Genomic DNA, 12,812 nt, shown 5'->3' with positions numbered 1-12,812 from the left:
AATTCCATCTTTCCAGGACTTTTCAAAAATTAAAAGCCCACTTTTTATCAGGACTGGAAATTGTAAGAAGCTTGGTGGTAGTAATATGCAAAACATACAACACAAAAGAGTCATCAGGAAGGATAGGGAAGATGACAAAACACTCCAACAACAAAAACACTAAAATGCTAGCAAAGCTTAAAGAATTAACACTTATCCGCATACCACATCAAACAAAACTATAATACCATGGAACTACTAACAGTGATTGATAAATTATTTTAAAGTGTCAAAGGGATGTGGATACTTTCAGACAAATTTTTATTAGTGTCAATATTTTAATTTGTTTAAGGTTTAAAAAATCTAAGTTAAACTTTACCACTAATTCAAGCTAATCCTTGAAAATATATTAATAAAGGTCTATCACTGCTCCAAACATTGTAAATGGCCAAATTTAAGTAAATTTCACAAGAATTAAGTAGGAGCATAACGTAAGTGCAACTTAATTATCACTTTATTAACAAAACAATACAGAAAAAATACTTCTTAAATTAGAAGTTTTGATGAAACTGCTGACTGATGGTATTCACAAAATTTATATAAATTGTTTTTTCCACTAGATAATTTTATGTATATCAAGCTCTGCATATGTCCAGTGGTCAGACATAAGACTTCCATGCCTGACCCCTAGAAATCTCAAGTTCAATTCCCAGCAGCACCAGAGATGAGCATGCTTTGCACTCACACTCTCACTCACTTCCACTGTCATTAAAATACTTTAAAATGAGCCCTGGCTCCCCACCTGCGGGGGAGTCGCTTCACAGGTGGTGGAGCAGGTCTGTAGGTGTCTATCTTTCTCTCTGCCTCTGTCTACCCTCCTCTCTCCATTTATTTCTGTCCTATCCAACAACAATGACAGCAATAACAACAATAATAAAAGCAACAATGGCAACAAAAGGGAATAAATAAATTTTTTTAAAAAATACTTTAAAATGACGATGATGATGATGATGATGATGATGATGATGATACAAACTGTAGAACATCCCCAAACCATGAATGTACCTGTTGTCTTTTGGCTGCCATAATATTCAGCTTATCCACCTCAGGTTTCAGGGCTTTATACTGTATACCTAAGTCTTGTTCTGTGCCAGCATTCCTCAGCTTCAAGATGCCATCCTCCACCTATAAAATGTACCCCAGGGGGGAAAAAAATAACTATAAACAAGTCAAATCTGTAAACAAGCAAGTTCTAGAAATTTTTATTCCTTTTAACATCTACTCAGCAATTCAAACTTTCTCGAATTTAGATCACAAACAGTTGAGCTAAATGGATGTTTTAGGAGAGGTAGGAAGCAAATAATTATTTATATTAAATGATACAATTTAACTTATCCTTTTTGTTTTTTGTTTTTGTCACCAGGATTATCACTGGGGTTTTGTGCTGGCACTACAAATCAACTGTTCCCAGTGTCCTCTGCCCCCCTTTTTTTTCCTAATTTTTTTAATTAGATAAGACAGAGAGAAATAGAAGGGGAAATAAAGAGGTGAAAAGAGAGATGCCAACAGACCTGCTTCACTACTTGTGAAGCATTCTATCTGCAGGTAGGGAGCTGGGGCTCAAACCAAGTCTGTGTGCCTGGTTTATATGGGCACTTAACTAGGTAGCCCCACCCCCACCTCACCCCTTATCTTGCTTTCTTAACTACGCAACTTTACTGGTACAAGGACATGTTGAATCACTACCACCTGAAAAGAAGAAATCAAAACAATGCCTTTGCTACTAACTCTTCATTTGGCCAAACAAAACAGGCTCACAACAAAGCCAGTGTGATGTGTGGTTAGACTAGATAAAATAAATGAAACTGAGCAAAAGCATTCCTGATCCATATAGGTAAACCTAACCATTTGAGCCAGAAGACGGCTGACCCAGTAAAATGCACACCTTACCATATGTAAGGTCACAGGTTTGAGTCACAATACCACATAAGGACACTGGGGGGACACTCTATAAAGGTGACAGAGTGGTACTATGTTATCCCTATCGCAATCTCTCTCACTTCTCTATACCTAAAAAAAAATGGAAGGGAGGGAGGAAAAAAGAGAGAGGGGAAGGGAAGGAGGGAAGGAAAGAGACAGGGAGGGAGAGAGAGAAAGGATCATAAGGAATGCTGATATGGCCAGCAGCAGCTTGACTATGACAGAATAAATCACAGACACAGGCCTGTACTTACAATTTTCAGCTGAACAAGTAATTTGTAGACATCTGCCATGTCAGCCAAAATAAGCAGACGAGTAACAGCAGAGAGCAGAGCACGAGCTGCCCGAACCATGTTGCCGCGCTTCACAGAAGAACAGGGATCATCTGCAAACTCTCCTGCAGCACTCTTCATTAAATCACCTATTTTACAAAATGGGGAAAAAAATCTCAAAAGGAATGAACAAAATACAATCAACCCTCATATCCGCAGAATTATATAGCAATCATTATGTAGGGCCACCATAATTCATTAACCGTCTCAATTTTTTAGTGCATACAGTTGAACCTAGCTAAAGTCTCACTGGCACATAAAATGCTAATAATCCAACCAATGACTCATTCATTTTCTGTAATGCAAAACACTGCCAACAACTCTAATATTCAACAAGTATTTGGTTAAGTAAATTATAGTACAGCTTGCAAAATAACTATTATGTAACTATTAATATTTATGTGAAGAAATATTAAGTTTTACTGTGAGATGTTTTTTAAAAGACAAAAATGCATGTAATATGGGTTTTAAAGTTTTAGAGAAAAGGCTGAAGTCAAAGGGGGATAATTTTTATATAAAGTCATAATCTCTCTTCACTGTTCAGTACCTATAATTTTCTTCAAGAAAATTAAGCTATCTACATAAACATTTTATAAAATGTTAGAATTATTCAATTTATATAATCTTAGTGCAATGATGCTAAATAACAATTTAGAACACTTCCTGAAAACATGTAAAATAACAAACTTTTAACCATTCATTTCTATTAATCATTTAAGGTACCTATGTCCCAGAAGCAACTGGAAGGCCAGTTGTGTCTGCTTGGGGACTACCTTGAAATTCCTGGGAGAGCAATTACTATCTTCATTAATTGAATCCATTTATACAAGATGAAAACATAAAGACCATCCAACCTCTCATCTTTTCCACAAATATAAAAAGTGTACACTCATAACAAGCCCAGCTACTTCTAGGGATAACCATGAAGCTTCTCCTAACTATCCTATTAAGTTGCAGAATAAGTTGGGGTGGGGTGTATTAAATTTACCCAGAAGTTCACACACTAATTAGACTTATAAGCATCGTATAGCATTAAGAGTAAAAACAAAAATAAAAAGAATAAAAACAACCTTTACCTATTTGTCAAGTAAAAAACAAATGACAATAAAAAACTTCAGTTTTTCCTGGATCTAAGTTATAAGACACATGGTTAGAAAAAGATATCTGTATTCAGAAGGTTCACAGGCTGAGGAGTGGTACATTCTAATGAGTATACATGTTACCATGCCTAAAGACCTAGGATCAAGCTGCAGTCCCCACTGGCAGAGGGAAAACTAAAGTCAAAAGAGAAAGTCAAAGGCATAGATACATATTAAATAACAAAAGTGTGCAATAAACCTGCCCGGAGAGATGGGTCAGAAAGCCCAAGTGAGAGCCCAGGAAATAGTAGTAGCAAATTATAAAGGAGTCAAATGATATAATAGTCTTGGCTATGAAGACAGAGAGAAGAAAGTACTTAAAAAAAAAATTAATTGGGTGGGGGTAGACAGCATTACAGTTATGCCAAGAAACCCATGCGTGAGGGTCCAAAGTCCCAGGTTCAATCCCCTGTACCACAATATGTATGCCAGTGCTGTGCAGTGCTCTGGTGTTTCTCTGTGTCTTTCTCTCTCTGCACCCCTCTCAAAAATAAAATAAAATAAAATACTTAAAAAAAAATAATAATAATCTAGGGGGCATGCAGTGGTACACCCAGTTCAGCATACATTATTAACATAAGCAAGGACCCAGGTTTGAGTCCCCACTCCCCACCTGCAGGAGGATGCTTTTATGAGTAGTAAAGAAAATCTGCAGGTATCATAGCTTTCTCTTACTTTGCATCTTCCCCTTCTCTTTCAATTTCTCTCTGTCCTATCCAATAAAACAGAAAAGGGGAGAGGGGATAGCAGCTGGGAGAGGTGAATTCATAGTGTTGGCACTAATCCTCAGCAATAACCCTGGTGGCAATAAAAAATAAATATATAAAAAAACAAAAATGATAATCGAAAGGTTTCAAACTTTCAAAGACTATCAAAGGATAGTCTTTCATGGAGAAGAATCCCTGGGCAGGGAGGGGTTTTTCTACCAAGGGACATTTGGAATATTTATAACATAATTGACAGGCCATACAAAATTATCAACTTAAAAATTGCACTTAATGTTTTATTTTTTTAAAGAAGTTCCTATATTTATTGAAACTTGAGTGCCACTTGCAGTTGCCTTGGCAAGGCCAGACCAAATTATTTCATGAGCTAAATACACTCTGAAAGCCAGATATTCTCCAACCTTAGTCTAAAGACTATGAATGAATAAGATTTAGGAAGATTAAAAAAAAATGGTACCCTTGAATTCATAGGCTTAGAAGGGATGAATAGGGGGCCAGGTGGTGGTATACCTGGTTAAGCACATACATACATGTACAGACCTGAGTTCAAGCCCCTATGTCCCAGAGGGGACAGGACACTTTATGAATGGGTGTCTATCTTTCTCTCTCCCTATCTCCCCTTACCCTCTCAGTCTTATCAGAAGAGGAAGGGAAGGGAAGAGAAAGGGGAAGGGAGGGGAGGGGAGAGGGGAGTGAAGGGGAAGGGGGAAGGGATGGGAGGGGAAGTGAAAGGGAGGGGGTAGGGAATGGGAGGAAGGGGAAGAGGGGGGAGAAAGGTGAGGAGGGGAGTGGAGGAAGGGGGAGGGAGGAAAGGGAGGGAGGAAGGGGGAGGGAGGAAGGGGGAGGGAGAAGCAGGAGGGGAAGTGAGCACTGGGAGCAATGGAATCATAATGCTGGCACCAAGCCCAGCTAACACAATAAAAGAGGAAAAGAAAAGTAAGGAAAATAAAACTGATAAGAACGTAAGAACCAAGATGATCAATTGTCAAAAACAAGATGGACTAGGGAGATAGCATAATGGTTATGTAAAAAGTCTTTCATGGGAGTGTAGTGCATGTGCATGTGGTGCAAAGCACAAGGACAGGCCTAAGGATCCCAGTCCCTGGCTCCCCACCTGCAGGGGAGTAGCTTCACAGGCGGTGAAGCGGGTCTGCAGGTGTCTTTCTCTCTCCATCTCTGCCTTCCCTTCCACTCTCCATTTCTCCCTGTCCTATCTAACAACGACATCAATAACAACAATAATAACTACAACAACAAAAATCAACAAAAGGGAAAATAAATAAAATATTTTTAAAAAATTTTTTAATTAAAAAAAATAGTCTTTCATGTCAGAGGCACCAAAGGTCCCAGGTACAATCCCCAGCATCAGAGCTGTGCAGTTTGGGTACTAAATAAATAAATAAATAAATAAATAAATAAATAAATAAATAAATAAATATTACAAGTATGCCCAGAGAAATTGTTCAGCAAGTAGAGCACAAAACTTGCAGGTCTGAGGTTCCAGATTTAATCCTCATTGCATCCAGAGCAGAACACTCTCTTCCCTTCTATTTTGAATTTTTTATTTAAAAAAAAAAAAAGAAAACTTTTCAAGATAAAGCTGGTTAACTGAGCCAAATGTAAATTCAGATTATCTAGAAATATAGTCAATTTTCAACAAGACAGCTAAGACCATTCAATGGGGGAGGGATTAATCTTATCAGCAAGTAGTGTTGAAATAACTGTACATTCAGATGTACAAATATCAAGTTAGCAGCCAAGGAAATAACTCAACAGGCAGACCACAGGACTCAAATGGATGTATGGTGTCATGGTGGCCACAAGTGCAGCTCCAGTGCTGCATTGTCTTTCCTCCTGTCTCTGAATGAAAAGGCAGTAAAGTTGCACATGTGAGGTTACAACTGCCCCCCACCAAAAAAAAAGTTCTACACAAAAACATAAGTAAGTGGGGAGTCGGGCGGTAGCTCAGCGGGTCAAGCACAGGCGGCGCAAAGTGCAAGGACCAGTGTAAGGATCCTGGTTCGAGCCCCCGGCTTTCCACCTTCAGGGGAGTAGCTTCACAGGCTGTGAAGCAGGTCTGCAGCTGTCTGTCTTTCTCTCCACCTCTGTATTCCCCTCCTCTCTTGGTTTCTCACTGTCCTATCCAACAATGATGACATCAATAACAACAACAATAACTACAACAATAAAACAACAAGGGCAACAAAAGGGAATAAATAAATATTTTAAAAAAATACATAAGTGTAATAGAGGCACTCACTATCTATAACAACTCAACTATAGACACAGCCCAAACAAATGAATACTGTTTCTAAATATGATATATTCACACAATGAAATATTTAGCTCTTAAAAGAAATGAAGTACTAACAAATACTATAACAGGAAGATTCAAAACATTATGCTAAGTGAAAGACACAAAAGGCCATAGCTATATTATTCTAATTTCATGAAATGTCCGTAACAGGCAAGTCCAGAGACAGAAACCACATTAGTGACCACCAGGGACTGAGCCAGAAGGGAAGAGTGAAGACTAACTACTAATATAGAATTTTCTTTAAGAATAATGAAAATGTTCAAGAATAACATAGTGGTGATGGCTACAAAGCCCTATAACTACACTAGAAACCACTAAATTCTATACTTTAAAAGGGTGAATATTATGCTATATGACTTATGGCACAATAAACTAAAAGACAAAAAAAAAGTCAAATGAAATAGCACAGACTTTGAAGTTGAAGGTAAACTAAGTTTTGGATGTGCCACTTACTTGTTATATGACTAGATCCTATATTAAGAGTTTTCTCTTTCATAAAATTCAGAGAATATCCTGTTTTGTGTTTTGAGGGTCAGACATTAAAGCATATGCAAAATGTCTACTTCACTGCACTGAACCAGGTTACAAAAAAAAGATTTGGCAAATACTAGTTATTAGGTAAACCAAGGTATGAAGGTGAAGAAAAGGTCTTCATTATGCTTAATTCACCTGTTCCACACCTTCAAGAGCATTCATCCTTCTTTCAACAAATGTTTTACTCAATAGCTTCTACAACCAAAGCACTAATTAATCTATGATCAACCTGCCAATGCCCACACACAGTGGAGAAGCAATTACAGGAAGCCAGAACTCCTGCCTTCTGAACCCAAGAAACAACCTTCATCCATACCCCCAGCAGGGGAGAAGTGATAGGAGGGCTTTGAAGATAAGAGGGCTTTGAACTCCAGCTTTATCAGCACCCAGAGAGAGAGAAGAGGAAGAAAAGGAGAGGGACATATGGATGTAGTAATGTTGTGGGACAACATTCCGGTGGTGGACCAGGTGGTGGAACAGTGTGGAGTTGCACCCTATAATTCTGAAATTTTGTAAATCAGGAAGGAAGGAAGGAAGGAAGGAAGGAAGGAAGGAAGGAAGGAAGGAAGGAAGGAAGGAAGGGAGGGAGGGAGGGAGGGAGGGAGGAAAGACTTCAAGTCTTCCTTAATACTCACTATAAATTAACAAGAAAGTGAAAGAAGTATACATTTGGCATACTAAAAATTAAAAATATTTTACTAGTAGGAACAACATGAGTGGCTTGGAGGGGAAGAGAGGGTTGTATCAGGAAGAAAAATGAGGCAATTAAGTATGAATGTAGACAGCTGTAGAGATGATGGCTGGCCCATGTGCATGGGTGCCAAGATTCAGAAGGCTGGTGGGGAGAAGGGAGTGGATTTATACCCCTGTGAACATGTAATTTTGTAAATCAATATTAAATCACTAATAAAATTTAAAATAAGTAAATAAAAAATAAGTCATATTACAAGGAGAGTTAGAAATAAAATTGGTCTTTAAAGGATATAGTCTGCTATTTAGAAGAGAAAGCAAGAGCCCTTTAGGCCAGTAAATCAGCTCACTTAGCTAGTGCACTGTTTTGCCATGTTTGTAACCCATGTTCAAGCCCAGCACCCTAAAGGAAGCTTTGGTTTTTTCACTCTCCCTGCCTCTGTCAAAAAAGAAAGTGTGTGCAAGCACACATGCAGAATAATGGATCCTGAACCTAAAAGTCAAAGAGAAACTGCAACTTCATCACTAGACAATTTTCAATCCCACAGCTGTAAAATAGACAATACAAGTAATTTTCACTTTACAGAGTAGGTCCATCAAAGTAACCATCCATACAAGCTGAAATAGTATAAAATCATCTGAATCATCAGTAGGAAAAAGTACAACTGTCCTGTGATCATTAAAATTTTAGTCAAACAACTTAAGTCCCAAAAAACGAAGAGAAGGCAGGACCATAGAAAAAATGGGCAAAGATAGACATAGAAATATTGTCAACCCATATCTGTGACCTTGGGAGAACAACTGCAGTTTCCAATGGAGGGAATGAGGACACAGAACTCTGGTGGTGAGAACGGTATAGAATTGTACCCCTGTAATTTTAAAATTTTGTAAATCACTAATTAAAAAAAAAAAGAAATAAAAGGGGGAAAAGGCTTGTCTTCCTTAATACTCATTATAAATTAATAGGAAAGTGAGAGAGGAAGTATAACATTTAGTATATTAGAAATTAAAAATATTTTACTTACAGGAAAACTACTCAGAAGTCACTTTTGATTGTTGCCCACCTTCAACATTTAATTTAAGATACAGAGCAGCATCTTTCTTTGGTGAATAGTCATATTACTTTCTATATTACTTTCTAAGTGTGGATCATTCTATCCACTTTATCCACTGCATTTTTAATGTTATGGAATACCTACAAGAGCAGCTTTAATCTGATGATCTGGTTGACAATACTTCCTCTTTAATATTATGGTCCTTTTTATCACAACCATTTTTCTCATTTAAACCAGTAAGTTTGTCTTCACTGAGTTTCTCTGATTGTTTATCCTATGTGCCTGTCTCTCTTATTTATTTATTTTGCCTCAAGGGTTATCTCTGGGGCTCCATACCTACACTATAAATCCACTGAACCTGTGCCCCCCCCCCCTTTTTTTGACGGGAGAAGGGAAGATAGACAGGGAGAGAGAAAGACACCTACAGACCTGCTTCACAGCTCATGAAGCAATATCTGCAGGTGGGGAGCCGTGAGCTCAAACCAGGATCTTTGCACAGGTCCTTGCACTTCTCACTATGTGCGCTTAACCTGATGTGCCAACACCTGACCCCTAAGCTCTCTTAAACAGCAGTAGTGTCAAAATTTCCTGTCAGCTATTTCTTCTATAACTTCATTTACATTCTATTCAAATTTAAATTCTAGGCTTATCTCTTTTTGTGTCTTAATTATACTTTCATCTTTACTAGCAAATTTTTTTCTTTCAGTGATCCATATTTTTGGATTTGTTAAAAGATTTCTTTTTATTTTTATGAGCAAGAGCAAGGCACCAACCAGAGTACTGCCCTGGTATATGGTACCATGGAAGGGGATGGAAACTGAGGTGTCACTCACAGAAGAAACGTGTCCTGCTGTTGAATCACCTCCTAGGCCTATCAATAGTCTGTTGTTTTTTAAATTTCTTTATTGGGGAATTAATGTTTTACATTCGACAGTAAGTACAATAGTTTGTACATGCATAACATTTCCCAGTTTTCCATATAACCATACATCCCCCACTAGGTTCTCTGTCATTCTTTTAATAGTCTGTTTTTTTTAAATAAATGATAATCAATTGGGTTTATGACTAAAAGACTGAACATGTGGTGAATAAGCAGAAGTGCAGTGTTTTTTTTTTGTTTGTTTGTTTTTTTGTTTTTTCCCCTTTCCTTCTAGTAGCTTACAAATCTTGCAACTATGTCTGGTCAAGATCATGAGATGCATCTGTTATTTCTGTAGTGCTCTGCATATTTAAGAACTGACATCAAGCCAGGGAGATAGCTCAGCAATAGAGCACAGCAAGGTTTATGTTTTATGTAACTATACTTAATGTACCATGGTAACCAAAATTTGAACCATGTTACTGGGGAATAAGTTTTGTTTGACTAAATGGCAGTACCAGAGTTTACTGAAACAGTGCAAAGTTAAGATTCCCTGTATCTACCCATAGGGTTGCTGTGTAGATGGAACCAAGTGTTCAGCTAAATACTTAGAAAATTGTCCACACTCCCATACTCTGTATTATCACCACTGAAATTAAGTTACAGACTGAGGATGAAGGACAAAGGGCAGGAACAAGAAGATACTAAAAACATATAATTAAAAAACAAAGATCCTAGATGACAGGAAAACACATAATCTGGACCATAAGAGGAAGTGAGTCATGAGAGGAAGAGGAGCTTCTTATACCCTCAGATGAGAAGTGTTAAGAGGTAGCTAGAAAATTCCAGTCAGTATGAAGCACAGAACTGTCACAAACCTTAGGATTTCTCAGATGTATTAACTAATGGAACTGAAAACATGATCTGAGGAGAATGGAAGAAATTATGAAACACACCTTAGAATTTCTCAGATGTAGTAAGTAATCAAACGGAAAACGGGTTTTGAGGAGAATAGAAGAAATTCTGAAACACCTGTGTTAACTTGTAGTAGCCTTAGTAGTAAATGAGCAAGCGACTTATGGGCAGAAGTAAAAGCTCATATTGGGTACGACAGGATAAATTTAAAGTAGATTCACAAAACTGTAGCCCATATAAAGGAACTAAAACACTTCAGTGATTAGCTGACATTCAAATGGACAATAAAAATCTTGTAATTTAATCATGTAATCCTTAATATTTTCATCAACACCAATCTCTTAACTCTAATCTCCTTTTTGTAAATTCTCTCACCAGTTTCCAATTAACAATCCCGTATCTTCTACAGAAAGAACAACAACACTAAATTAGCATCAGGTGGCCTGGCAGGTAGGCGGCTTAGCAGCAAAGTGCACACCTTCCATGTGTGAAGTCTCAGGGTTGACCCCCAGCACTGCATATAGTGGAGTGTGTGGAGTGTACCTCTTATCCTGCTAAAAATGCAAATGTTTAAAAATTAAGATACTATTGGGTTAAATGACAATAAAGAATGAAACCATAAGACAGTAAGTAAAAGAATTTATATTCACCCTAATCTCTTAGCTCGCAGCTAGCAAAAATTAAAACTCTACGACTACATACAGTATTAAAAATAAAGTACAGCACCCGGGTGGTGGTGCACCTGGTTGAGCGCACTTGTTACAATGCACAAGGAGCCAGGTTCAAGCCCCTGGTCCTCACCTGCAGGGTGAAAGCTTTGCAAGTGATGAAGCAGGGCTGCAGGTGTCTCTGTGTCTCTCTCCCTCTCTGTCTCCCCCTTCCTCTCAACTTCTGGCTGTCTCTATCCAATAAATAAATAAAGATAATAAAAAGTAAAAGAAAGAAAGTACATTGAGAAAAATACTGCATGATTGACTAAAGTATTCAAATTTTCTATATTCATAAAACTATGGACATCACTAGCTAAAGGAAACATTTAGATTAATTTAGGGTACTGAATTTGAAAGAATACAAAAAAGAATTGAGAATTCTTTAAAAACAAACTTCTAAAAAGGATTACGACATAAGATGTTAAGTTAGTGGGTGTAGAGGTTAACCTGGTAGAGCACAGGACTTGTGTTCATGAGAGCCTGTATTTAATCCTGGCACTGAATATGCTGGGTGGTATTGTCTCATAAAATGAATTTCTCTTTTGGCAAGAGGGGTAAAAAAAACTGAAAAGATGCATTAAAATATGAGATGGGTGGGGGAAGGGAAAGAAAGAAGCAGCTAGACAGAACACCTGGGAGGATGCCTGATTTGCCATGTGTGCAACCCGGCTTGGAACCCAACCCCCACTACCCTGGGAGAAGCTTTGGCGCTACTCTTCTTCTCCTTTGGTTGCTTTCTATCTTAAGAAATTAGAATCCAGCAATGACAAGTGTGTGTATAAAAGAAGTGAGAACTTTGGGGCTGGGAAGCACTTCACTCGGTAGGATATAGTCTTTTTTTTTTAATCTTTATTTATTTACTGGATAGGGTCCTTGCACACTGTAACATGTGCGCTCAGTCAGGTGTGTCACCACCCGGCCCCTGCCAGAGCACGCTTTGATTCACTTTCGAGTATATTTGTACAGCTATTAACAGAACCCTATACACAAAAAGGTAAACTGGGGAAACAGTCAGCCAATCTGTCCAAGCCTTCTGGTCTTGTCCAACTTGTCTCCTATCAAATGTACTGTTATTGGTATTAGCTAAGATACAAAGAAGATGAAAACCGATTACTACTTCTTCATCTGCATAAAATTAGCCCTATCCTCTGGCATTCTCCCCTAACCTAACTGAATTAGTGATTAAATGTTAAGGTATTCCTTCACATGTCTAAAAGACATGTATACTAAATTCATGGCTTCCATCCATAGTACTTGATTTTATTTATTGACACGAGGGTTATCACTGGGGCTCAGTACTGACAATACGAATTCAACATTCCTGGTAGCCTTTTTTTTTTTTCTTTCTATTTGATTCGACAAGATAGAAACTGAGAGGGGAGGAGTAAAAAGAGAGAGGTAGAGAAAGACTTCACTGCTCATGAAGTGTGTGTACCGTCACCCCATCCCCCCCAGGTGAGGAATGGGGGCTCAAACCCAAGTCCTTGCATTACTTAAACAGATGAACCTACTCCTTGAAATTTTTTCTAGTCTTCAAAAGTCCTCCAAGGAAGCCCAATAATTCAAAGTTATATCCT

General features: G+C 37.9%; 1 protein-coding gene across 1 annotated transcript in view; it reads right to left on the bottom strand.

Moving 5' to 3' along the window:
* Positions 1–12,812, bottom strand: part of CTNNA1 (catenin alpha 1) — a 174,374-nt gene that overhangs the window by 109,662 nt on the left and 51,900 nt on the right. The window contains exons 4-5 of the mRNA XM_007517548.3: positions 2,214–2,380; positions 1,045–1,164 (exon numbers count right to left, since the gene is read on the bottom strand). Of these exons, the coding sequence (XP_007517610.1) occupies positions 1,045–1,164; positions 2,214–2,380 (287 nt within the window). The remainder of the gene's footprint in view (positions 1–1,044; positions 1,165–2,213; positions 2,381–12,812) is intronic.

This window comes from Erinaceus europaeus, chromosome 2 (assembly GCF_950295315.1).
Source record: "Erinaceus europaeus chromosome 2, mEriEur2.1, whole genome shotgun sequence".
Lineage (NCBI taxonomy): Eukaryota > Metazoa > Chordata > Mammalia > Eulipotyphla > Erinaceidae > Erinaceus > Erinaceus europaeus.
The sequence above is the reverse complement of the archived record's forward strand: the minus strand, read 5'-3'. Positions and strand labels throughout refer to the sequence as shown.